The 24,975-nt window shown below is 50.0% G+C and overlaps 1 protein-coding gene across 7 annotated transcripts; it reads right to left on the minus strand.

Moving 5' to 3' along the window:
* Window positions 1-24,975, minus strand: SUPT5H (SPT5 homolog, DSIF elongation factor subunit). 7 transcript variants are annotated; one of them, XM_074369666.1, is made up of 31 exons: window positions 24,899-24,975; window positions 24,563-24,640; window positions 19,627-19,792; window positions 18,104-18,169; window positions 17,535-17,546; window positions 16,957-17,026; window positions 16,768-16,836; window positions 16,596-16,661; window positions 16,286-16,316; window positions 15,625-15,693; window positions 11,303-11,554; window positions 9,929-10,018; window positions 9,751-9,821; window positions 8,952-8,960; window positions 8,094-8,199; window positions 7,769-7,862; window positions 7,544-7,680; window positions 6,959-7,114; window positions 6,710-6,856; window positions 5,785-5,931; window positions 5,571-5,696; window positions 4,608-4,692; window positions 4,187-4,306; window positions 4,000-4,102; window positions 3,789-3,916; window positions 3,594-3,699; window positions 2,981-3,139; window positions 2,693-2,861; window positions 2,375-2,578; window positions 501-596; window positions 1-424 (listed from the first exon to the last, which is right to left on the minus strand). In XM_074369666.1, exons 2-31 carry the CDS (start codon window positions 24,635-24,637, stop codon window positions 281-283), a joined length of 3,273 nt encoding a protein of 1,090 aa, XP_074225767.1. In that variant the 5' UTR covers window positions 24,638-24,640; window positions 24,899-24,975; the 3' UTR covers window positions 1-280. The 7 variants fall into 7 exon arrangements, with proteins under 7 accessions (XP_074225767.1, XP_074225766.1, XP_074225768.1 ...); XM_074369665.1 differs by having other exon boundaries at window positions 24,891-24,968; XM_074369667.1 differs by having other exon boundaries at window positions 24,919-24,958.

Here is a 24,975-nt window from a genome sequence, read left to right on the forward strand (position 1 = left end):
TTTTGACCAAACAGCTTTTTATTGAAAGACCGTAACACAAAAGCAAGCTGGGGAAGGAGGGGTATAACAAGGTGGGAACCCTCCCCCAGACTCTACTCTGATTCCCATGAACATCAGGGAGGGAGAGAGGAAACCAGAAAGCAAAATAAAGAAATCCTAAACAACCAGGCTAACCCAGCTCCAGGCCCCAGATCCTGTGTCAGAGCCAAAGGCCAGAGGAGGAAGGAGGGACACTCTTTATCTGCCAGGTATCTGCCAAAGTCCACCCACCCTGCCTGCCTCAGGCCTCCAGGAGCTTCCCCAGGAAGCGGAGGTTGAGGATCTTGAGCTGTTCATCAAGGTCCATGCGGACAATGCCGTCCTCACCATCGATGCTCAGCAGGACACCTGTGGCTTCCCGATCTTCACCCAGGATCACCTTCACCTGGGGGGAGGGGACACACAGGGTCAGGGTCCACAGCAGCAGCCCAATGCCCCCACATCCCTTTGCCCTCCCTTACCTTATTGTTCTTGGTGGGGGTGATGGGCTCCAGGTGCTCACTGGAGATGCTGACCACCTTCTCACTGTCCTTCAGGTACACAGAGCACATGCCTCCCTAAAGGTGGGGACAGCCTGGTCAGCCCCACCTGCTCCCAACACAGGACCGAACCCACCTTCAGGGGACACAGGTCCAGGACTCATTCTAAGAAGTCACTTTCTAAAGGTGACACAGGCACAGAAAAGGTCATGGCTGGGCCTGGTTCCAAGGCCTACGGGTCTGTGACATATGGGGGGGGGGGGTGATCAGATCAGCAAGGAAGCACCAGCATGAAGCTTACTTAGGCCAAAACGGGACTGCTTCTCAGACTCTTGACTCTTCCTGTCCCAAACTGGCCTCAGCTCCTTCCCCACACTTGCTGCCCATCCTGGGTCCCTGCCTCAGGGATGGCCCCACAATCCCCAGTCCCCAGCCAGTGCTCTGGACCTCGTCTTTGTAGACAACTTCACCAACAACTTCTAGCTCTGAGGCCTCTCCACTCACTCTCGTGAGGGTGAATGCCTCTCCCACCTCCCTCCCTCCTCTCCTCCCAAAGCCCCACAGTGCAGCCAGACCTGCCCCAGGGCTCCCAGTCCCCAGTCTCACCACATCTAATCCATCTGTGATAGAGCAACATAGTGAATTAATTCCAAACCACTGATATGATCCTACCACTCCCCTTAGATTCCACCATCCACCAGTGCCCTCAGGACACAATCCAAGTTCCCCAGGCTAGCATGTGACCTGCTCCAGCCAATTCTTCGGCCTCATCACTCACCTTCCACCTTGACTCTTTGTGTTCCAGCCATAATGAAGAGACTTCAACTCCCCAGATGTGCCAGGCTTTCCCTCACCTCTAGGTCTTTGCACATGCCCTCTATCGGATACTCACTCAACGTGTTCCCCAGCCATTTCTCTTGATTCATTCTTTAGGTATCAGCACACGTCACCTTCTCCAGGAAGCCCTCCCTGATCCCCTCCAAAGTTGTGTAAGGTGCCTCCCCTGGGTTCACATAGCTCATCTTGCCCTCTGGGCTTCCCACATCCTAGCTCTAGCCACTCGGGCTGTCACTGTCTGTGGACATGTCTATCTCCCTCACTGGAATGTGAGATCTATGAGGACAGGGCCTAGAGCTGTCTTCACCTCTGGTGTTTGTTTAATTAACACAATATTTACTGAAGAGCCGACAAAGTTACTGGTCCCTCAGCTAGGAACTGGGGCTACTCAGGAAGAAAACATAGGCTTAGTAATTGAAGAATCACACCAGGATAATTTTTACACTTTTAGGCAGCAGGTAGATAATATGAAAAAGATGTACATGGACCTGTAAGAGACAGACCTCAGAGAGCCCAGGTGCTTCCCTGAAGGACAAGTAAGAGTTAACTAAACAAAGAATGGAGGGAAGGGAGTTCTAGACAGAGGAAAGTGATGAGCAAAGGCCCTGAGGCTGGAGAGAACTCAGTGACTGTGAAGAACCAAGGAGCCAGCAGTGCTGCAGCAGGGAGAGCCCAGGGTGCCTGCCACTCAGCCGAAGCCCGGCCCAGAGGAGCACTCAGTCCATGTTACTGAACTGATCTCAGTAGAGTATGTCAAAAAGTAACCATACTCTTGGGCAGTTACTATCTCAGGCTGATGGGGCCCCAGCTGTGAGCACAAAAGGCAGAAATCCCTGCCTTGCAGCTTGCAGGCCAAACCTTTCCACATGCATTTCCCCAGCTATAAATGGGTACTGGAAGATGTGGTTAGACAGTTTAAAAGGGGAAAAAAAAAAAAAGGAAAAGATCCAGTAACCACAGAGACTGGGAACTTCAAAGGAGCAGCTGCCTGCCCACCCACCAGCCTGGGCCTCACTTACCGTGACACTGCGGATGACACCGGTCTGCCCCACCACTTGGGTATCCAGGTAGGTGTCCCGCACCTTCACCTGGATGTCAGTGGTTACCCAGTCGCTGGAGTTCTGCTCAATGCCTGAGCCTGGCGTGTGCGGGTTATAGCCACCAGGGGAGGGAGCTCCGGGTGTCATCGGACTGTAGCCAACAGGGCTCGGGCTGGGGCTGGCCTGAAGGGAAAAGGGGATGGGGTTGTCAGGAACAGGTCATTTGGCCTGACTGTCCCTACAGGCCCGAGGCCCACTCAACCCACCACCCTCAAGGGCATGCAGGCTGACCAGTACCTGATAGGCCATGGGCGAGGGTGTGGGGTGGTAGCTGGCTGGAGAGTGGGTGTTCTGGTAGCCTGCTGGGCTTGGCGCCACCTGGTGGTAGCTCTGGGGGCTGGGGCTGGGCTGGTAGGAGCCTTGCGGGGAGGGGGCCGCATAGGGGGAGAACTGGTCTGTGTTGTACCTGCAGGCCCAAGGAGAGAAAGGGAATCTGGTTTGGGCGGGGGTGGGGAAGGGAAGGAGGCGGTGACAGTGCAGAGGCTTTGGGCAGCAGTTGATAAGGGCTGGCCCCAGTGAACTCACATGGCTGGCGTCCCTGGTGTCTGCGGGTTGTACTGTGGGTTGACCTGCGGGGACGAGGGATCAGGGTAGCCAGGTGTTTGGGGGTTGGGGGTGCCCCCATAGGCCTGTGGGGATGGGGTAGGCTCGTCATCGAAGGCATACTCATATTCTTCCTCAGCCCTGTTGGGGAGAGAAATTGAGAATGATTGGTGATCACAACAATGTAACGAACGCTTCCAGAGCAGCACTGAACACTGAGCAAAAACCAAGGCGACTTCATCCTCACGACAGCCCCATCCAGAGACCGCTGTTTTCACAGGTGAGGAGACCAGGAAGCAGAGAGATGAGGTTGCCTGTCCAAGATCACACAACCTGTCACATGACCAAGGTCCCACACACTGTCTCCAAGCCCAGGTCTTAACCACAGCATGCCACTGTGGTAGGAGTTGGAGAGATTACTTTGCCCCCAGACCCGGACTGGCCTACCCTTTCACGGGACCAGCCTGGGGATGAGAGCAGAGAATTCAGGGTGAGCCATACAGACTCATCCAGCCCACACTCAGCCCACACAGGCATACACACATGGTGGCTCCAGGAACCCTGCCCTCACCAGCCCCCAGCTCTTGGCCCTCACCGTGACGGCGTGTTAGGATTGTTGGGGTCCCAGGCCCCACTCTGGGCAGGAGTGCGGCTGCCGTCATGCAGGGGCGTCTGAGAGCCATAATGTGGGGTGCGGCTGCCTGGAATGGGAGAGATGTGTGGCCATCAGTTCTGTCCTACCCCCAGACCCCCCATGTGGCCCCTCATCCCCGTCCCCAGGAGCACCCACCATCCTGAAGAGGTGTCTGAGAGCCATACATGGGCGTGCGGGAGCCAGAGCCATACATCGGCGTCTGGGAGCCGTACATGGGTGTCCGCCCGTAGGTCGAGGTCATGCCACCAGGACGCCGGGAGCCCCTGCAGACAAAGAGAACACGTAGGGTGAGTAGGGCCCTCTCACGGCCCAGCAACCTCCCTCTTGGCCCTGGCCTGGCCCGTACACCGTGGTGAGCCGCTGACGGTCCACTGAGATGGTCTGGCAGGTGGAGTGCAGCTCCACACGGGCTGTGGACTCCGTGGCGTCTTTTACCACGCCAATGTAGCCTGGTGGGGAGGCAGAAGGTCAGGCCGGGTGGGCTCTCCTTCCCCTCGCCCCACCCCAGGCCTCCACATGGCCTCGCAGGTCACCTTTGTAGGGCCCCTGGCAGATGCGCACAGTCTGGCCGATGAGCTCGTTGTCTCTCCGCCCCCGGCCCCTGCTCATACCGCCACTGCCACCACCAGGGCTGCCAAAGCCACCACGCTGACCTGGGGAGGAAGAACATCACCAGCCTCCAGGGCCATCCCCTCACATACTATGCCCACAGCCAGGGTACCTTCAAGCCCCCTCTTCACCCGACTTACCCCCACCCTTGGGTTAGGAGCCTCCTCTGGGGCCTCCATCACACCCCTGACCACCCTGGGCTGCCAGTATGAGGTGGGGTCGGGTCTCCCCTAGGCCGTGAGCCCATTCACGGGCAGGCCAGCCCAGAGGAGATACTCAGTGAGTGTGGGCTGAACAACTTCTCTCCTCCATCCCCCAGACACAACCCCACCAAAGCTTCCTCACCTCCAGCGCTGGGGTGCATGGGGCTGCTGATCCGTGGACTCATAGGGGCAAAGCCACCTACTGTGAAGTTGGTCACATCTCGGGGCTGGGGGAAGGGCAAGAAGTGAACTGGCAAGCAGGCCCTGGGTGCCAGGCTCCCAGCCCCTGCACCACACTGCCTGCTGCCTTTTGGGAACAGTTCTTCCTGGAACCTGCCCAGCAGCTACCCCTCCTCCCTCCTTCTGGTCACAATGCCTCAGTTCCCTTTGGGAAAACTGCCACCCCTATGCTATTGTGGGCCTGTCCCTGGCCAAGGAGTAGAGCTAAAACATTGTAGTAGGAATTTAAACCCTGAGTGACACAGAAACTGCAACCTACTGGAATTCAGCATTTCATCTGCAGAGCCCTAAGAAAACCATCTCCTGATCCCAGCTCCCCAGATCCCAGGTCTGGTTTCCTTTCTGAGATCTGGTTCTATACAACTTCTCTACAAACCCCATGTCAGGACCTTTACACTTGCTGTCCCCAGAGATGTTCACGTGGCTCTCAATTCAGGTCTCTGTTCAGGTCTCTGCTCAAATGCCACCTCCTCAGGAAGGTCTTTCCTTAACCTACCTTCTATCTACCCCATCATTTTCCATCTCCTTATCCTGTTTTATTTTTCTTCATAGTGCTTGCTGTCAGCCCAAGTTGTACTATGTATTTATTTATCTGTTCATCACCAGAGTAGTAGCACTAAGAAGCAGAGATTTTTGTCTTGCTCACTGCTGTACCTCCAGTGTCTGGCACCTAACAGGTACTCAATAAAACCGAATGAACAAATGATTTGGTAAATAGCTCAGAATCCCAAAAAGCCTTTTTTCACACTTTGCCAAGGACCTGACACTGCCTTCTGCCCTCCTAATCCTCCACAAGCCCATTCCTGTCACTCCCAGGGCCAAGGAAGGCCAGGTACCCGACAGGGTGCCACCAGGCCTGCCTCACCTTCGAGCCCCCTGCCAGCACCAGGTGGCGGGTCTTGCAGACAAACATGCCCCCATTCTCCACCAGTTTCTTGCAGTGCAGGAAGGCGAAGCTGCGGAAGAGATGGCGAATCTCGCCCTCCCGGCCCTGGATGGGCGAAAGGATAGTCACTCTTGTGCCCACATCCAACCCCAACTCTTTCAGAGGCGACTGGCGGGCAGAAGCTTGTACTCACTGAGTGGGGGCCGTCAATGACCTTGACAATGTCTTTCACATGGATGTTGTTCTGCTCTGAGTCCAGGGCCACGGCAAAGCGGTTGTCCTTCTTCCGGGTCACAGCCTGGTGCCTGACAGTCACCACCTTCCCATACATGTTCAGCACCTATGGAGGAAGGAAGGGATCCTAAGGAGATGACAGTGGAAAGGGGTGACATGGAGCAGAGCTTCCCTAAAGTGGAATGAGCCTTCCTGTGGGAGACTGTCCCGAGCTCTGCAGGCCGTCTAGACTCCCCGACTCTGGGGCAGGCAATTTCAGGAAACCACCCCCTAGGCCCTGGGTCAACTGAAAACGTTCCCAATCATTCCAAAGTACCCTGTGGGAAGAGACTCCATTCCGACTGAGCATCAGGGAGCTGAGAGATTGGCAGAGGAATACATATGAACATAACCACTAATGTTTACCCATCACTCTATGCCAGGGCTCCTGCTAAATTCCTCACACAAGATTTCACTGAGAACTCAAAACTTCCCTCTGAAATGGATGCTGTCATGATTCTCATTTTACACAGGGGAAAATCACAGGTCCAGAGAGGGCAAGTCATTAGCCCTGGATCACACAGCACAGAGCAGCAGAGCTGAGATGCAAGTCCAGGGTCCTAAGCATTTAGGCTCTGTGGCTCCCACATCAACGAGGAAGGGGTGAGGGGAGAAGGCAGCAGCAGCACCCACCCCTTGAGCAAGCACCGGATGCCTGGGTGTGTGTCTGAACTCAGAGATTCAGTCACAACAAATGAAGTATATGCTACTGTTATTTCCATTTCACAGAGTGTGATTCTGAGGCCCAGAGAGGGTAAATGACGTGCCACTTGCCCAGTATCACATATCTAGCCTGGGTGGCAAAGTCAGGTCTGAGAGGATGCCCCTCAGTGCTGCACACACACCTGGAAGGTCTCCCGCTCTAGTCGCACGATGACACCCACGGTCTGGGGATCCAGCTGCACCAGCTCCCCCCATTCGTGCTGGCCCCCAACATCCACACCTGATGCCGTCTCTGAGCAGAGCTGCAGGTCCCGGGGGAGCACCTTCAGCTGTAGGAGATGGGAAAGGGGTAAAGTGGGGTCCACATGGCTCACTGGCCTCGGTCTCCTGTTGGTAAACATCCACCCCACTCCCAGCCTCCCACCTCCTACCTCATGCATCGTGAGGTCAGAGAAGAGGATGACGAAATTCTCCTCCACCCGCACAATGAGGCCTGTGTCGCCCTCAAACCGGCCAGCAATCACCTTCACGTGGTCCCCCATCTTGAAGTACTTCCGAAGTTCCTGGGCCGGGAACTCCAGCATGTCCTGGGGATTGGGTGTGGGGACGAGCAGGTGAGGGCAGGCTACCACAACCCACCTGCCTACCCATCTCCAGATTCCACTTCTCTTCTAGGAAAGACGCTAGCCAAACCCCACTCTGGGCTCAGCCCACCCAACTACAGATTATCCTGGACCACCTGAACAACCCTCAGCCTGCCCCAGAGAATGGGACTGTCAGCCTGGACAACTTTACCCTACACAGAGACAGCCCATCCCCAAGCCATGACACCAGACAAGACACCTCCTCACACCCACCTGGAGACAGCCTCACCCCAGACACACCACGCCAGGACTGGACAAGCCCTCAAACACATACACCACTAAGCAAACTAAAACCAGACAGAGACTTGAGATGACTCCCTGGTTTTGTCACAGCCTCCACCCCCTACGCACGTGCGGGCAGTGGGTACCCACCTTGAGGTCCTCGTGCTTGGGCATGATGGTGATCTTGTTGCCATCCACGCTGAGAATCTTGCCCTGCAGGTTGATGAGCTCGCCCTCACACACCTCCACATTATCCCCAGGCTGGAAGTTGTGTTCCCGCTCCTTCCCTGCAGGGGCAGACACAGGGCTAACCTGGGGGCTGCTCACCAGGGGCCACTCCCTCCTTGGCCTGGGTTACTGACCGGGACCAAATACCTGTGCTTTCAGTCACCACCTCAAGGTCGATGCCCTCTGGCTGGTCCTCAAATTTCTCCAGTTCAGAGAGTGTAGGCTTCACACCCTCTGTGATCTGAGCCCCAGGAGACAAGAGGAAGAGAAGGAAGTGGACGAAGGTCAGTGTCACAGCCCAGCAGAGCAGACCAGAAGGGCAGTGAGATGCTTCCCCTACGGTCACTCCTGACTTGAGGATCATCCAGGACAGACTCAGATAATCCACTGCTCTGGGGCTGGGACTGTAGGAAGGAAAGCTTAGCCCCCTCGCTCCCCACCATCATTAGCACGACCCCCTGGGAACCCTCACCACAGCAGACATGGCAAAGCTCTTGAACAGAAAGCCTTTCCGGCTGTAACGGTTTCCCTCGAAGATGAGGAAGTCACCATCAGAGGCAACATCACCGCCCAGGGACCTGGGATTTTGTAGGGGAGAGAAGATTGGAAGGGGAGGTTAAGAGAAGAATCTTGCTGTACCTCAGTCTCCTCCGCTGGCAAAGGGGGAAGAAGACCACAGGATGCCTGAGCCATCCCGTCCCAACACACACCCTCTTGGCAGAGTGACTTCTCACAAAGCCCTAAGGCCTCACCTTGATGGAGGGGCGCACAGCCCCCACATCCCTGCACTCCACTGCCCACCTTCCCTTCTTTATTTCTCACTACAGCACATATTACCTCTGATGAGCTACTGTTTGATCCGTCCCCCTAACTAGAATGGCAGCTCCAGAAGGGCAGGGACTCAGCATCTTCTAGTCACTGTTTCCCCTGCAACAGTGCCTGGCACACCAGGCACTTGGTGAGTACTAGCTGGACTAAGCATCAGACAGCACTAACAGCTCTCAATCATGGACACATGTGACCTCAATGACTCCTCCCCAAAGTCTGTGACATCAGTAATACAATCCTCATCTTCCAGGGAAATGATAGAAACAGGCTTGGGGAGGGCACACAGCATGGCCAAGGTGGCCAAGCCCATGAGTCTAAGAGTCAAGATTCAAATGCAGAGGTGGGACTCCCAGGCCTGTGCTTCAACTCTCCCGGTCCTGCATGCGGGCTGGGGGACACATAGTTCCTGCTCCATGCTTCCAGAGTGGGGAGGGACAGCCTGGGAGGGCGGGGGCGCAGACTGAGCTCCTCTGGCTGACTGCTCACTCATCTTCTCACTCACATGGTGAATCTGGGAAGAAGGATAAGCGAGCTCCCACTGGGCACGGCAGAGCACTGCGTCAGATCGGCCTGCTAGTGGGTAGAGAAGGGATGCTCTGGTTTGTTCTCAGTCAGGGGATGTCACTCAGGTGGAGACCAGTGGTGTAAATGAGTCCAAATCAGGCATGTGAAGTATGAACCTGGTCTGGCCTGGAGGTGTTAGCCCAGCCTGGTACATCTAAAGGCTCATTCCACAATCCAGCCTTGATCAGAAAGAAAAACTGGACGCTCATGATGTGTTCCAGAAGAGGACCAGAGGGAAAGTGTCACTGGCTCTTGTTTCTCCATTTCCTCCTCTCCCACCCTTCCCGCTGGAGCCCCCTGGCAGCCCTGGAATGTGGGAATCCCTGGGCTGCTCCAATGCTCCCTGCAGCTGGGGAGGCGGAGTGGGAGGGAGACATCCTGAGCAGAAGAGGCTCTATACCTTCATCTCAGGTGTCTGGGCATCAGGCAAAGAGACTTTATAAAGCCTGATGTGTCGATAAATCCCATTTCAACATGCGACACCGTTCATCACACTTACTATGGGCCAAGTGCTGTTCTGGGTACACGTGCACATTAATCCTAGGAAGTGGGGGTTGCTACTGTTGATCTTTCCAGCAGAGGAAACTGAAGTACAGGGATGTGAAGTAACTTGGCTGAGGCTGTACAAACTATACCCTGGGTGAGTCCAGGGCCCAGTCCTGTGGGGGAACCTAGCAAAAGCATATCCTGCACCACAGCTCTGGGCACCCAGCCCAGCCCGTCCCAAGGGCACTCACCTGATCTTTTCTGCATCAAACAGCCTCTGCGGAGGCCGCTTAAACTTCTTCCTTTTGGCAAACCAGTCTTTCTGTGGGGAAAAAGGGTACAGGTGGGAAGGTTGAGGGGCGAGGTCTTGGCCAGCAGCAGGGATCAAGCATCCTCACTCTCCCCGCTGGCAGCATGTCCCCACGGTACCAAGCTCATGCGGGCCTTGATGCGATCATAGTCGATGCGCGGGATCATCTTCAGGGAGATGGTGTTTTGGCTGGGCTCCACATAATCCACCTGACGAGGACAGATGGGTGATCAGCAGGGGCCCGGCCCTCCCTCTGCCCCGACCCCAGACACAGGAAGGGGGAGGGACAGAGGGTGACAGGGAAGAAATGAGACTGCTGACAACTCCCCCGAATTGACTCTCTAGCCTGTCTCCCCTCAGCTCTGAAATGACATCCACTGCCAGCCTGACATCTCCACTCGGATGTCGAAAAGAGCCCTCAAACATAGCATGACCACAGCTCACCTCCTGACTTCCCCTAAACCTGCCCCTCGCCCGCCTGGCCCGCTCCCTTCTTCCTTCTGCTCAGCCACATAACATGGGAGTCTTCGTGACCTCTTTCTCTCTCTTACACCAGTATGCAATAAGGGAGCAAATCCTGTTGGCTCTGCCTTCAAACATTCTGACCTCTCCCCCTCCTCTATTTTCTTTCCTTTTTTTTTTTTTTTTTTTTTGCAGGGGGGAGGTAATTAGGTTTTTACTTATTTATTTGATTTTTCAGTGGCAGTACTGGGGATTGAATCCAGGACCTCAGACATTCTAGGCATGTGCTCTACCACTTGAGCTACACCCTCCCCCCTTCCCCCTCCTCTATTACTGCAACTTCGGTCTTGTCCCACTGCCACCTGCCACCCAGACCCTGGCAGCGGTCTCCTCACTGGTCTCCCTGCTCCTGGGGTGCTTCCAGTCTATTCCAGGGTCTCTCAGCCCGGTAATCCTTCATTGTGGGGGGCTGTCTCATGCCTTGAAGGATGTTAGCGTCTATCCACTAGATCCTAGAATCAGCTCCCTTCCCAGCTGAAACCATCAAAAATGTCTCCATACACTGTGAAATGTCCCCTGAGGACACCCCCGCTTGAGAACTAGTGGTCTACTCCCAGAGTAATCCTATGAGAATCCAAGTCACACTGTGTCCCTCAGACCCCTCCCATTTACTCCAGTAAAAGCTAAAGCCCTAGGATGGGCCACAGGCCCGGCTGCCTCCCTGAGCTCATCTCCTGCCACCCTCACCCTCATTCTGCTTCAGCCAGTCATGGTCTCAGCTCATGTGCTGTTCCTTTTGCCAGAACGCTCCCCTGAGAACTCCTCAGCACCTACAGATCTTTACTCAACATGCATCGAACAAACGCAGGAGACGCTCATCCATTTCCCGGGTGCTCACAACAAAATCCAGGCTCTACTTCACCTAATCTGAGCGGGGTTCTGCTCTCTGTACTAGTTAAGGGGCTGGAAAGGACAGAAAGAAAGTAGGGGAGAACAGGACAGAGCACCCGCCCCACCCCAGCTGCGGGCACCTGAGCGATGTCGTCCTTATAGATGCCCCGCTTGAGGCGGACCCAGGATTTTGGTTTCAGGTTGGCCACTTCCTTCACCACTTTAAGCACATCCGTCATCTCCTTGATGGGCACCATCTGCTGGTTCCAGTAGCCAAGCCGCAGGTTGCCCACGCCCTCGATGGCCTGCTTCACGTGGGTCTGCTTGTAGGCCTCCACGTAGATGTAGCCCTTCACGTGCTCTGGTGCCACTACCGACTTAATCTGCAGGGGCTGGGGGCCGAGCCGGTGGAAAGGGACAGTGAGACACAACTGCTCAAAACAGTGACAACTACCACCTCAGCAGCCCCCGTCTAGGAATTTATCCACAGAAACATGTTTGTGCGATGGCCCTGACACAATGACGTTCACTGCAGTTACTTATTACAGCAAGCAAACAAGACTGGAAACTTTTAAACACCCCCAAAGAGGGGTTTGTTAAATTATGAAACAACCATCCAGGCATAACTCATTTCATTGCACTTTAGCTTTACTGCACTTCGTAGCTACTGCATATTTTTCACAAACTAAAGATTTGTGACAGCCCTGCGTCAAGCAAGTCTATCAATGTCATTTTCCCAGCAGCAGTATTTTTAATTAAGTTTTATACATTGTTTTTTTAGACATAATGCTATTGCACACTTAACAGAATACAATACAGTGTAAACATCAGCTGTTATGTGCAGTGGGGAAACCAAAAAATTCATGTGACTTGCTTTACTGCGATATTCATTTTATTGTGGGGGTCTGGAACGAAACCTGCAGTATATCTGAGGTTTGCCTGTACCATGAAATACAATGTAGTACTTAAAAAATCAATGAAGGGGGGAGGGTATAGCTCAAGTGGTAGAGTGCATATTTAGCATGCAGAGGTCCTGGGTTCTATCCCCAATACCCCCTTTAAAAATAAACAAATAAACCTAACTATCCACCCCACCAAAAAAAGAAAGAAAAAAAATCAATGAGATGAATCTGTATGTAGTGACCCAGAAAAATATTCAACATATGTTATGTGTAAAATCTAGAACCAAAGAGAGCTGCAGTGGCTCTACTAATAGCAGAATAGACTTTAATACAATAATTGTTACCAGAGACAAAGGACATTTAATAATGATAAAAAGGGAAATCCATCTAAAAGATGTATGGATTATAAACAGACATGAACCTAACCTAACAACAGAGCCATAAAATATATGAAACAAACACCAATAGTAATGAAGGGAGAAATTGATAATTCCTTAATAATAACTGGAGAATACAATACCTCACTTTCAACAATGGACAGAAAAACTAGACAGAAGATCAACAAGGAAACAGAACACTCGAGCAACCCTATAAACCAACAAGACCTAACAAGATATCTACAGATAGAACACTCCATCAAACAACAGTGGAATTCTCAAGGGCACTTTCCAGGATGAACCACATGTTAGGCCATAAAACCAGTCTCAACAAATGTAAAAAGGCTAAAATCACATATTCTCCTACTACATGGAATGAAGTTAGAAGCCGGTAACAGAGAAAATTTACAAAGTTCACAAATACGCAGAAACATACTTCTAAGTAACCAATGGGTCAAAGAAGAAATCATAAGGGAAATTAAAAAATATTTTGAGGTGAATGAAATAAAATTTATCCTCTTAAATTTGTTGAGGTTTGTCTTGTGTCCAAAGATGTGATCTATCCTAGAAAATGTTCCATTGCACTTGAAAAGAATGTATATTGGGTTTTGAGGGATGCAATGTCCTGAAAACATCAATTAAGTCTAACTGTTCTATTGTGTCATTTAGTGTTGCCTTACTGATTTTCTGTCTGGAAGATCTGTCCATTGATGTTAGTGGAGTATAAGAGTTTCCTACTATTGTATTTCCATCTATTTCTCCCCTTACATATGTTAGTACTTGTTTTATGCATTTAGGCGCTCCTATATTGGGTGCATCTATGTTAATGAGTGTAATATCCTTTTCTTGATTGATCCTTTGATCATTATATAGTGTCCTTCTTTATGGCCTTTGTTTTAAAGTCTATTTTGTCTAATATAAGTATTGCTACCTTGACTTTCTTGTCATTTCCATTTGCATGAAATCTTTTTCCATTTTCTCACTTTCAATCTGTGTGTGTCCTCTGCCCTAAACTGGGTGTCTTATAGGCAGCATATTGTAGGCTCTTGCTTTATTATCCTATCTGCCACTCTATGTCCTTCAACTGGAGCATTTAATCAATTGACATTTAAGGTAATTATTGACAAATACGAGTTTATTGCCATTTTAAACCTTGTTTTCCAATTGATTTTGTATTTCTTATTTGTTCTTTTTCTTTGTTTCTCCTATTGTGGTTTGATGATTTTCTTTTCTATTATGATTGAGTTCTTTTCTGGTTTTTTTTTTTATTTGAGATGAATGAAACAGAAACACAATATACTAAATTTATGAGATGCAGAGAAAGCTGTGTTTAGAGGTAAATTTATAGCTATAAACCACAACTTGAAAAAAAGAAGAAAAAAATCTCAAATCAATAACCTAACCTTCCACCTTAAGAAACTAGAAAAGAAAGTGGAAATTAATCCCCAAGCAAGCAGAAGGCAAGAAATACTAAAGATCAGAGTGGAAATAAGTGAAATAAAGGTTAGAGAAACAATAGAGAAGAGCATCAAAACCAAAAACTGGTTCTTGGAAAAGATCAACAAATTTGACAAACATTTAGCTACACTGATCAAGAAAAAAAACAGAAAAAACTCAAATTCCCAAAATCAAGAATTAAAGAAAGGACATTACTACTAACCAATCTTACAGAATTATAAGGCAATACTATGAACAACTGCATGCCAATAAATTAGATAATGTAAATGAATATTTTTTGTAGAAAGACATAAACTACAACTGATTCAAAAAGAAATGGAAAATCTGAATAGACCTATAAGGGGTAAAGATACTAAATACAGATGCAAAAATTTTTAATAAAATAGAAAACCAAATCTAGCAACATATTTTTATACAGTATGTGAATTATACTTCAATTTTTTAAAAAGCAATTAGTTTTGTTTCAGTATTGGTAGTGATAGTAAAAAAAAGGCCATGACCTTATACTTACTGGTCATGGAAAGATGATTATGGTATTGACAAAAGGCTCTCTGCAGAATGGTATGTATGTAATACCATTTTATTTTTTTAAAAAGACCTATTTTTCAGTATGCAGAGAAGATGGTCTGGAAAGACACACAAACTGATAGTAATTACTTCTAAAAAATGGGACTTGGATATGGAGAGATTTTAGCTTTTACAATTTACAGGTATCACTTTGGTCCTAACTCAAGAGTCCCTAGAATCTTGCTCAGGGCACAAGGTAGAGGTTTGAGCACATTTAAAATCATGATTTGCAAATCTTCCAACTGTCCACTTGGTCGCACTGACACACATCACTGCTTCAGCAGGTAAAAGCAACACACTCAGCCTAACACAAATCATATCCAGTAAGAAAGAGACTAGTCAGCAAGCCCTGGTTCCAAAACTGACAATTATGCCTTTGAAAATGATCACATTTGTCGAACACAAGCTGTAGAACAAGTCTTGGCTGAGCTGGACAGGTCCATATATACTTAATCCTAATGATGCCGAGGGGCAAGTAATGGGCACAGAGAAGGGAAGCAGCTGGATCAAGGTCACACAGCAAGGAAGTAACAAGAACAGAATTCAGACCCCAGCAGTCTAAAGAAAGATCGATGCCTTTAACGCAGTATCTGCTGCCTTGTGTGCAGGCGGCATTACTTCATGTTTTGTGTGCTGTGTGAGTGAGGGGCAAGGACCAGCTCTGTCATGGTCACCGCTGTATCTTCAGCATCTCCCACTGCTGATACCAGCCAAGAGGAGGGGCTCAGTGGATTCTGATAACTGAGTGAAAGGGAATTCTCCTCCTGACAGACCTGTTACCTTATGCACGCAGCCACACTGCCCCATGTGAGGATTCTCTCCCAAACAGTAAGAGGGTGACAGCTGCCCACCAAAGGTGGTAAACAGGAAGAACTCACTCTCAGGCAAAAAAGGCCCAGGAAGCTAGATGGCTGACCTCCAGAGGGGTGCAAGGGCTGGCGAACCCTGCCAGAAATGCAGAGGGAATGAAGACAGTACCTCTGTCAAGCAGGGAAGAACGCTCCAGTCCCAGGAGTGGCCTTTTCTAGCTGAAGCAGCTCATCCAACAGGCAGTGCTGCCCAGCATAGGGGGCACCCGGCACCCCTGAACCTGTACTGGTCCTCCCTCTGGGCTCTGCCCTGTCTCTCACCCCCAAGCTGCCTGCCTACCCGACTTACCGTGTCTGTGAACTGGTAGGCAATGAACTTGCGCATCAAGGAAATGGCTGTGGCCCGTTCCTCCCCAATCTGGAATAAGAGAAACAGACTTAAGAGAAATGACAAGATGGAGAACAGGACACAGAAAAGATGGCAGGAGACAGAAGCAAGAAAGATTCGAAGGGAGAGGCAATATAGCGGCAGTGGATTAAGAGGTACAAACCACTATGTATAGAATAAATAAGCTACAAGGATATATTCTACAGTACAGAGAATTTGGCCAATATTTTATGATAACTGTAAATGGAGTATAATCTTTAAAAATTGTGAATCACTATGTTGTACATCTGAAACTTATATAATATTGTAAATCAACTACACCTCAATTTAAAAAAACAGCAGAGTCATCAGGCAAAAAAGATAAAGTAGGAGAGAGAAAAACAAGAGAGATGGAGAGAGAAAGAGCAAAAAACAAACAAACAAACAAAAAATCAAGAGGGAGACACTGAGTAAGTGAGCGAGAGGAGAAGGGAGAGAGAAGGATGTAGAGGAGGAGGAGACAGAAGGACCAAGAGATTGACAGGCCAAGGAGACCCAGGACAGACAGATGGAGCATTCTCCCCAGCAAGGCCGCCTCCCTCATTCCTCTGCCTCCCTCAAGCCATGAGGCCGGAGCACACACCTTACATTTGACAGTCCACAGATTGGGATCCCTGCCAGGAGAGGAAAAGGAAGTTCTTCAGTGAAACTGTCTCCTCCTTTGAAAGGAGGAGATTTGTATGTATGAAACATACAAATCACCACACCCATCCTTCTTCCTCTCCCTTCTCCATCTTCCCACCCACAAGAAGGACCAACTTGCCCTTCCCCTCTTTCCCCAACATCCACCACTGCCTGTGTGACTCTGTCCTGATTTATTTCAGGGAGTGACCTGTGCAGGCACATCACCCTACCACAAGATTCCCACCTCAGCCCTCCCATTACCCACTTACTTGACTCCTGGGAGCAGCTGCTGCTGGGTGATGTCATCCGAGAGCTCATCAGAACCTCCATAAACTCTGGAGAGAGACGAGCAGGCGGGAAGGAAGGGGTCTGTCAGACCCAACCCTTCTCAGAAAGGGATCACTGCTCCTAGCCCCTCATCAGCCCAGGCCATGTCCTTACGTCTCTCCCACAGATGACTTGGCATATTTTTTCATGTAATACTCGCCCAGTTCTTCTTCTCGCTGGTCCCTGGGGTGTAAGCAGGGAAAGTAAAAACAAATTGAAGGTCGAGGAGAGGAGGGTGGGCTGACCTGCCCCCAAACCTCCCCATGGGAGCCAGTCTCACCCTTTCTCCACCTGCTTACTTACCTCCAGAGGTTTTGTAGGCGGCGAGCCCCAGAACGGTCTTCATCCAGGACAACATTATCGATATTGGAGGCTGCAAAAAAATGGGTAGATGGGGTAAGAAAGGGGAGATGAAGAGCAGGGGCCTGGAGAAAGCGGTGGGGGCTAGGAGCAGGGGCAGGAGATACCTCACTGAGGAAACCCCCAACCCTCACCCTCCTATTCTGTCCTACTCAGCACCTGCTTCTCAGTGTCAAACTTGGGGATGGGGCCCAGCAGTTGGGGATATCTAGGTGCCCCTGATCTCATAGCCACTGTCTAAGCACATCTTCAACTCCATCCCACCCCATCCGTCACTCCTGCAACCCACAACACTCACACTCACACACACATCCACACACACCCATAAACACATACACACTTTTCCAGGCCAACAACTGCTGGAGACCTGGCCCCAGAACCCCCTGACTCTGGACCCTACATGAGTCAGAGCCCCCAGGGCTGGGCAGGGGTCAGGGGTGAGGGAGGGTACCACAGGCAGGAAAGAGGAGATGTCAGGATATGGGAGGAGGATCAGGGAATCACACTTTCCAGATTCTTACCTTCAATCTCTTCTACTTGGAGGAAGAGGAGGAGGTGGTGGTGGTGGTGGTGGTGGTGGTGGTGGTGGTGGGCGAGGGCAGACAAAGGTATGAGCCAAATTATAGCAGCGAAATCAACCAATGGGTTGGGGGAAGGGGAAGGGGGGGACACAGGAAGGTTGAAAATCAAAAGTAAAGGCCAGGCACTAGGTGGTTGGGGGAGAAGCCGAAATGTATGAGGCGCACAGAACGGAAAATAACAGGGAAGGGGTGGCACTGGCCCAGGAAGTGGGGGGTATCTTGGGACAGAGCCCACCCACCCCACAACCCCCAGAATGGATTCACCGGGGCCCTGAGATCCCAGAGTCCTCGCTCTCCCCACACCCACTACCACACGCCCCACCCCGCCCCCCACTCATGGGCCTAAAAGGAAAAGGGTGCAGAGCTGGTCTCTCTGGCAACGACAGAAAGAAGCGAGGTGAGGAGGGTGTGCGTTGGGGTGGTACAGGGCATGGGAGTGGGGGACGGGCTCTCGAGACCCTCTTGGCCACACCCCCAGTGGTCCTGCAGAGGCGGAGGCCCCCACGCACCTTTCTCTAGGATATCCTCTGCGCCATCCTCCCACTGGTCCTCGTCCTCATACTCATCATCCACATCTGAAACGGAAATGCCAAGTGGTCAGAGGGGCAGCCAGGGCAAAGGGGACCTCATGACAATAGCTCCCAGGAAACATCTCCTCTGGGTGACCTCCCCTTACATGCTCTGAAATACATTAAAATATATATACAGGATTCCAAAGAAAACAATTGCATTGAAATACAGTTATCTAAATACCAGAAGAACATTGGGATCTATGTCATACTGAAATAACAAGATTTAGTTGAGGGTTTGTTAAGTATCTTATTTTGAAGTAGTGCTGATTATGGATAATATTTTGAGACATCTACTGCTGTACTGTGCTATGAAAATACTGGATTTCTCCTAACCCTAACCCTAAACACACTTCCACTGGCTTCACCAGACTGCAAAAGGGGCCACAGCACAAAAAAACCCGGTCTATCGCTTCTCAGCCTTTTGGCCAAGAGCAAGTGAAGAACCCCTGGTTTGAACAATAATTTACATACATATGTCTAAATATATATGAAGTAATCACATCAATACAGCTTGTACTGAAAAATACCAACAACTTCAATGTCCAACAAGAGACTGGTTCAATAAAGCACATTATAGAATGGAACACTACACAGCCATCAGAAAAATGGATATTTCAAGGACAATGACAATGATGCCCACAGTTAAAATTTATTGAGCGCCTGCCAAAAGCTGTTTAGAAAACTTTCTTTGCACAAATTAACTCACTTAACCTAAGCCATCTATGTCATATCCACCTCCACAACAGTTGAACAAAAAAGCAGTTACAGACCAGTTACAACATGGTGCCCCTTGTGCAGAGGGGAAAAGAGGCTGAGGGAGAAAGACAGCCACCTGCCCAGGGCCACATGGAGAAAAGAGGAGAGCCAGGCTGGAAGGGACCTGGGTCTGCTGGCCTCCACCACCCTGTCCAGCTGCCTACTCCTAAGTCATCCGAACTTTCCGTGACAAGCACAAGTTATTGTCAGTTTTTTTGGGGGGGGGATTAGTTTTATTTATGTATTTATGTTTTAGAGGAGGTATCAGATATTGAACCCAGGCCCTTGTGCATGCTAAGCATGTGCTCTACCACTGAGCTATACCCTCCCCGCTACTGTCAGTTTTTTTCTTAAGGATGATAACAGCATTGTGACTGTGTGTTTTAACAAGCATCTATCTTTTAGGATTACGTATGGAAATATTCTGGGGTAAAATTATATATTTGGGATTTGCTTCAGCACCACCCAGTGGTGGGCAGGAGTGAGGAGGAATAAGCAGAACAAGTGTGGCACTGAGCTGTTCGCTACTGACGCCAGGGGCGGGCACACGGGGGCCGGCACACAGGGGCTGGCACACGGGGGCTCCACGCACCATCCTACTATTGCTTGTGTTTCACATTCCGAAAGAAAACGGCACATTCAAGAAACAGAACTGCAGGTGGAAGTCCAGTCTCCACTCAGTACCCGCCAGCCCTGTCACGTACCAGCCTCGTCCAGAATGAAGCCACCATGGCGGGGTTTCTTGGGTGGCCGGTCATCATCTTCCTCCTCTTCTTCCTCATCATATTCCTCCTCTTCTTCCTCTTCCTCTTCTTCCTCGGGTTCTTCCTCCTTCTCACTGCCCGCTGCACTCCGCCGCTCTTCCTCTACCTGCAGAGTCAGGTAGGGTTGGGGCATTGGGGTTCTGAACCCCCAAAATCCAGACACTACACGCTCCACCTCTAAATCTGACCTGAGCTCTGCTTGGCTGATCACAGACCCCTCAGCTCTGCGTACACACCCTCCCAGTCTCGGCAGGCCTCCTTGGTAGGCACCCTGTCTCAGTGACAGTACCGCCATCCTCCCAACCAGCATCTGGGAGCTGACCTGGGCTCCCTCCTCCACTAGACCTCCCTGCTAGACTCCATCAAGTCTTTACATGTGACAGCTCCATTAGGTTTGGTCCTTGGCTCTCGTCTCTTTCCATCCTACAGCTCCCCCAGGCCTTCTCACCCACTCCCTTGGCTGTGGTGGACACCCCTGTGACAATGACTCCCATATCTGGTTCCAGTCCACACTGCTTGCCAAGGTCACTGACTGCCTCTTGTGGCTAATTCTGCAGACATTCTTTGTCCCTTACCTATAAGAGCTCTCACACCACTGTCCACTTTCTCCCGAGGGAAATGGTCTTCCCTCGGTGTCTGTCACATCACACTCTCCTGGCTTTTCTCCAACCTCTCCGCCTGCTCCTCTGCAGGCTTCCCTGACTCTGCTCACCCCTCAAATGCTTGCTTCAGTCACCAGGGTTCAGCCAAGGGCCCAATGTGCTTTTACCTCCTTGCATTCTCTCCCTGGCCATTTCACCATTCACAACCTCAGTTCCTGTCTCTACAGATGACACCCCCATCTGTCTCCAGTCCCTCACTTTTTCCCAGAACTAGAGACTCTCATGTGCCGGCAGCCTCCTGGATACCTTCCCCAGATGTCTTCTGAGCCCTTCACACCAAGCATGTCCCAAACTGACCTCAGTGTCTTCCCCTAGACCTGTGCCAGCCTCCTCTAGCTCCCATCAGGCACCAAATCCTCAACATTTCTGCTTTTTGAACATTATCCCTTCGATCTGTTCCTTCTTCCCCATCCCCATATCCCTGAGCCTAAGCCAGAACATTGCCTTCTAAATCTGAATCCTTGCTCCAGCCTCCTTTGTCATTTGGCCTCTAATTCCTATTTTCACACAAATCACAAAAGGAAGTGATCCATACAAAACAGTGTTCCCCAGGCTCCCACCTTTCCCCTATTAACTTCATGACTCTGCCATGTCCACATTGGTACAACACGTTTATCTGATATTTCCTTCAAATTCATTCAAATTTTTACTTAGCTTAATAGGCAAACTTTGTTTTGAAATACTTCAGAAGTTAAAACTTTTTAAAGGTTAGCTTGTTATAAATAGAAAGTAACCATAAAGATAAAAGCAGAACAGCGAAAACAATGTTATTAAGTCCCAACAAGATACTGTTGCCTGCTGTGGGCTAAGCCTAAGGCCTGTTCTCCCTGATAAACGCAGAAACTAACAAATTTCAGAAAGGTATTCAACACACAGTAGCAGCAAAATGAAACTTTCTCCCATGACCCAATTAAAAGACAGGATGTGCAACTGAAAAGGAAATAACTTTCTCACTAAATGATTCAATGTGGCTTAAGATTTTATCTTTAAGTCACCTAAAAGCACTTCTCATCACCACCACCCCACCCCGGTCCCCTGGAAAGTATCCTGCAGTCCTGGGAAATTATGATCTAAAACTCGAATCTGATCATTTGGTCCTCTGCTTAAAATAAGCCACAGCTCCTCACTGCCCTCAGGTAAAGAACCAGCTCCCTAGCAGCCTGGTCTAGAAGAGCACACTGTGCCCACCGCCTCTCCCTCTCATCCCACCTCTCCCTCTCATCCCACCTCTCCAGGCTCCCCCTCCTAAACGCTAGGTCCAAACCTTACAGAACCACTGAGGCATGCTCTTTTATCATGGTCCATCATTCACGCTGGTCCTCAGCATACAAACCCATTCTCCTCTGCCTCTGGCTCACGCTTCAATCAAAATACCCTCTCTTCCAGGAAGTGAGGCCTGCCTCTCCCCACCAGAGAAAGTCAGGCACATTCTATGGGCTCTCCACCCTCTGGGCTTCCTCCATCACAGCCCTGACCACTGTGTGCTAGTCTCCCAAGCGTAAGGCCCATGCTATCTCAGGAACTGCTGGGCCCCCAAAACCACTCAGCCCAGGACTAGGATCAGAAAATGACTTAAGAAACGTAGTTGACCCTTGAACAACATGGGGGTTGAGGGCTGCAACCTTCTGCGTACTCAAAAGTCTGCATATAACTTATAGCCAGCCCTCTGGATACAAGGTTCCTCCATATCCACAGTTTTGCATCTCAGGATTCAACCCACATTGACCATATGGTAAAATTTACTATTGAAAATAAAATCCTCATATAAGTGGACCCGCACAGTTCAAATGCACTGTGTTCAAGGGTCAATTGTACTTGCTTAATACAGAATCCTGACTAGCCCACAATGGCCCTTATTTTAACAACACAAACTACAACAGAACCACAGCCCAAATTCTCAAAACCCTGTCATCATCCCCCTGGCTTGGTCCCAGCAGTCTTTTTCCCAAACCCAGCTCTCCAACCCTCAAGGAGATAGCTCTCACTACTATCTCTGCGTCACCTCAGGGCTCGAACTCACTCTCACACAGTCCATCCTCAGCATCCCCTGGAGTAACCATTTGTTTATAAAACTATCTCCACCCCAAGACAGAGTGCTCCATGAGGGAGGCTGTGATCCTAACATGACAGGAACTCAAAGAACACTTGTTAAATGAATGAACAAGGTCACTCAAGCTGAGAATAACAAACCAGATGACTCCCCCAACAGCAGCTCATTATTTGCCATCCCTCCTTGTCTCCACAGGACCCAGTCCTGCAAAGAACATCTCAACGTTTGGCTATCTGAACAGCCCAGCCAGACCTGTCTCTGCAGGTGAGGGCAGCCTTCACACTGCCCTCCTGCCTCACCTGGTGACAGCAGACAAGCTAGCGAGTGAATTAAAAGCTGGGTGTGGTGTTAGGGTAGTGAGACTCGCACTGTGCAAACCAGACTACCTTAGCCCGGAGAAGGAACTGGGGATCCTGGTCTCATTACCACCAGGCTTTAACCACAAGCGAAGCGTCTTGAATCCACAGGTCAGAGACCAAGGGCCCAGAGAGACAGCTTGCAGCAAAGGCCCTTCTTGTCATCTTTCCACTTGCCCTGCTCCCACCGTGGCAAGCTGAGGGCTCCCCAAAGGGCACAAGGAGTGACAATCAAATGCCTGCAGAGGGCAAGCAAGAAACATAAATAAGTGGGGCAGCTCCAGGGAAACCTATGGCACCCTCCACCTACCTGATGTTTTCCAGAACACAAGCTTATGAAATCTTTCCTTTTCTTAAATCTGCATGATAACAAATTGCAATTAATACATCCTGGGAACTGGAGAAAGTTCCCAATTTTAAAGGCGGCTGCCACTTCTCGAGCAAAGAGCTGCTGTGTACAACAATACTGGGTCTCACTCAGGTTGTTAGCTCCTCTCATTTTCCCAGAAAAGCAGGTAAAACTTGATTTTTTTCCATGAAATCAACTTTAGAAGCGTTGGCAACAAACTTAAAAAGTAAACTGACATTTCTGTAAATCAAAGTAGACATCTATAATCAGTGTTACTCTTCGTTAGTTTGTAACTGTTGCCCACTAAATGTAAACTCCGTGAAAGCAGAAATTAGCCCTGCTCCACTCTCTCCAACACAGCAGTGGATGCTCACTTACTTGTTCAATGAATGAGTATACCAAAAACAAATAAAATAGGATAATAGCTAACAAAAGAGTATCTGAAATTAGGTATGTCCCAGGAAATATTTGTTTGGTTCCTGAAACAGTGACACTCAGACCCAAAACCATCCTTTCAAAATATTAGGTAACATACCTCCTTTGCACAAAAGCTTCTCATAGCTTCATCTCAGTTAAGGACAAATTCCTTACCACAGCCTTCAAGAGCCTATGTAATTTGGCTCCTGTTACTTCTATGTCACACTCACTCTGATCCAGCCAAACTGGACTCCTTGCTATTTTCTGAACACCACAGACATGCTCCCAACTTTACATATACTGTTCCCTCTCATTGGAACACTCTTCCTCCATATGACATGACTCACTCCCTCACCTGCAACAGGTCTTTCTCCAAATGTCACCCTCTTGGAGGGAGGGCATAGCTCAAGTGGTAGAGCACATGCTTGACATGTACAAGATACCAGGTTCAATCCCCAGTATCTCCTCCAAATAGAAATAAATGAATAAGCCTAATTACCACCCCCTCATAAAATAAACAAAACAAGCAAGTGTCATCCTCTCAGACTGTCCTATTTAAAGTGCAACCAGGACTCTCTATTTGCCTTCTCTACATTATTTTCTCCAGAGTACCTTCTAGCTTACTAAATGATTTACTTATCAGTTATGTTTGTTTACCTTCACCAGGGCAAAGATTTAAAAAAATCTATTTTGTTTATTGGTGTAGCCCAAGGACAAAGAATTGCTCCTCGCATGTAGTAGACACTAAAAGCATACTTCTGGAATGACTGAGCATAGCTAAAACTAAAAATAGTGAGTCCTTACTGTATGCCACGTCCTTCAAACACATCACCTGTTCTCTCAGTGTACCTGAAACATCCCCGGCCTCCAGCACCAGTGCCTCTGCATCACTTGGGCTTGTCTACTCCTCTATCTCTCCCGACTATCTGGAAGCTCCCGGAAACCAGAGCTCGTTCTGATACCCTCTGAGCTCCCAGAGGGGTCGTTCTGCCCTGGTCCTGTCCCCAGGCTCAATGCCTCCCCCAGAGTCCCAGCCACTGACCTCGGCCTCCTCGCCGTCACTGCTGCGCTCGCTGTCCTCCTCCTCGGAGAAGTTGCTGTCCTCGCTATCCGACATCTTCTGCTCGCAAGAAAAGACGGCGGCCTCAGCGCGTCCCCAACGTCTGAGGCTTAGTTTCCCCTCCGGTTCCCCAGGAGAAAAGAAAAAAAAAAAAACTTGGCGCACTTCCGGCAGCCTCGTTATGGCAACTGTGAACCCAAAAGGAGACCTCCTATGCCACCTGCTATACCTCCCGAATCCCCGAAGCCGGCCTCTACACCTCCTTGGCCCTCCGCGACCCCCGGGTCTGTCACCTCGGCGGCCAACCCACCCCCTCACCGCTCCGGTTCCACTTCCACCTTCGGTACCAGCTGCTGTTCACACGACGCCTGGCTGGGACTGACGTGACCTCTCGC

The sequence above is a fragment of the Camelus bactrianus genome, chromosome 9 (genome assembly GCF_048773025.1).
Source record: "Camelus bactrianus isolate YW-2024 breed Bactrian camel chromosome 9, ASM4877302v1, whole genome shotgun sequence".
Classification (NCBI taxonomy): domain Eukaryota; kingdom Metazoa; phylum Chordata; class Mammalia; order Artiodactyla; family Camelidae; genus Camelus; species Camelus bactrianus.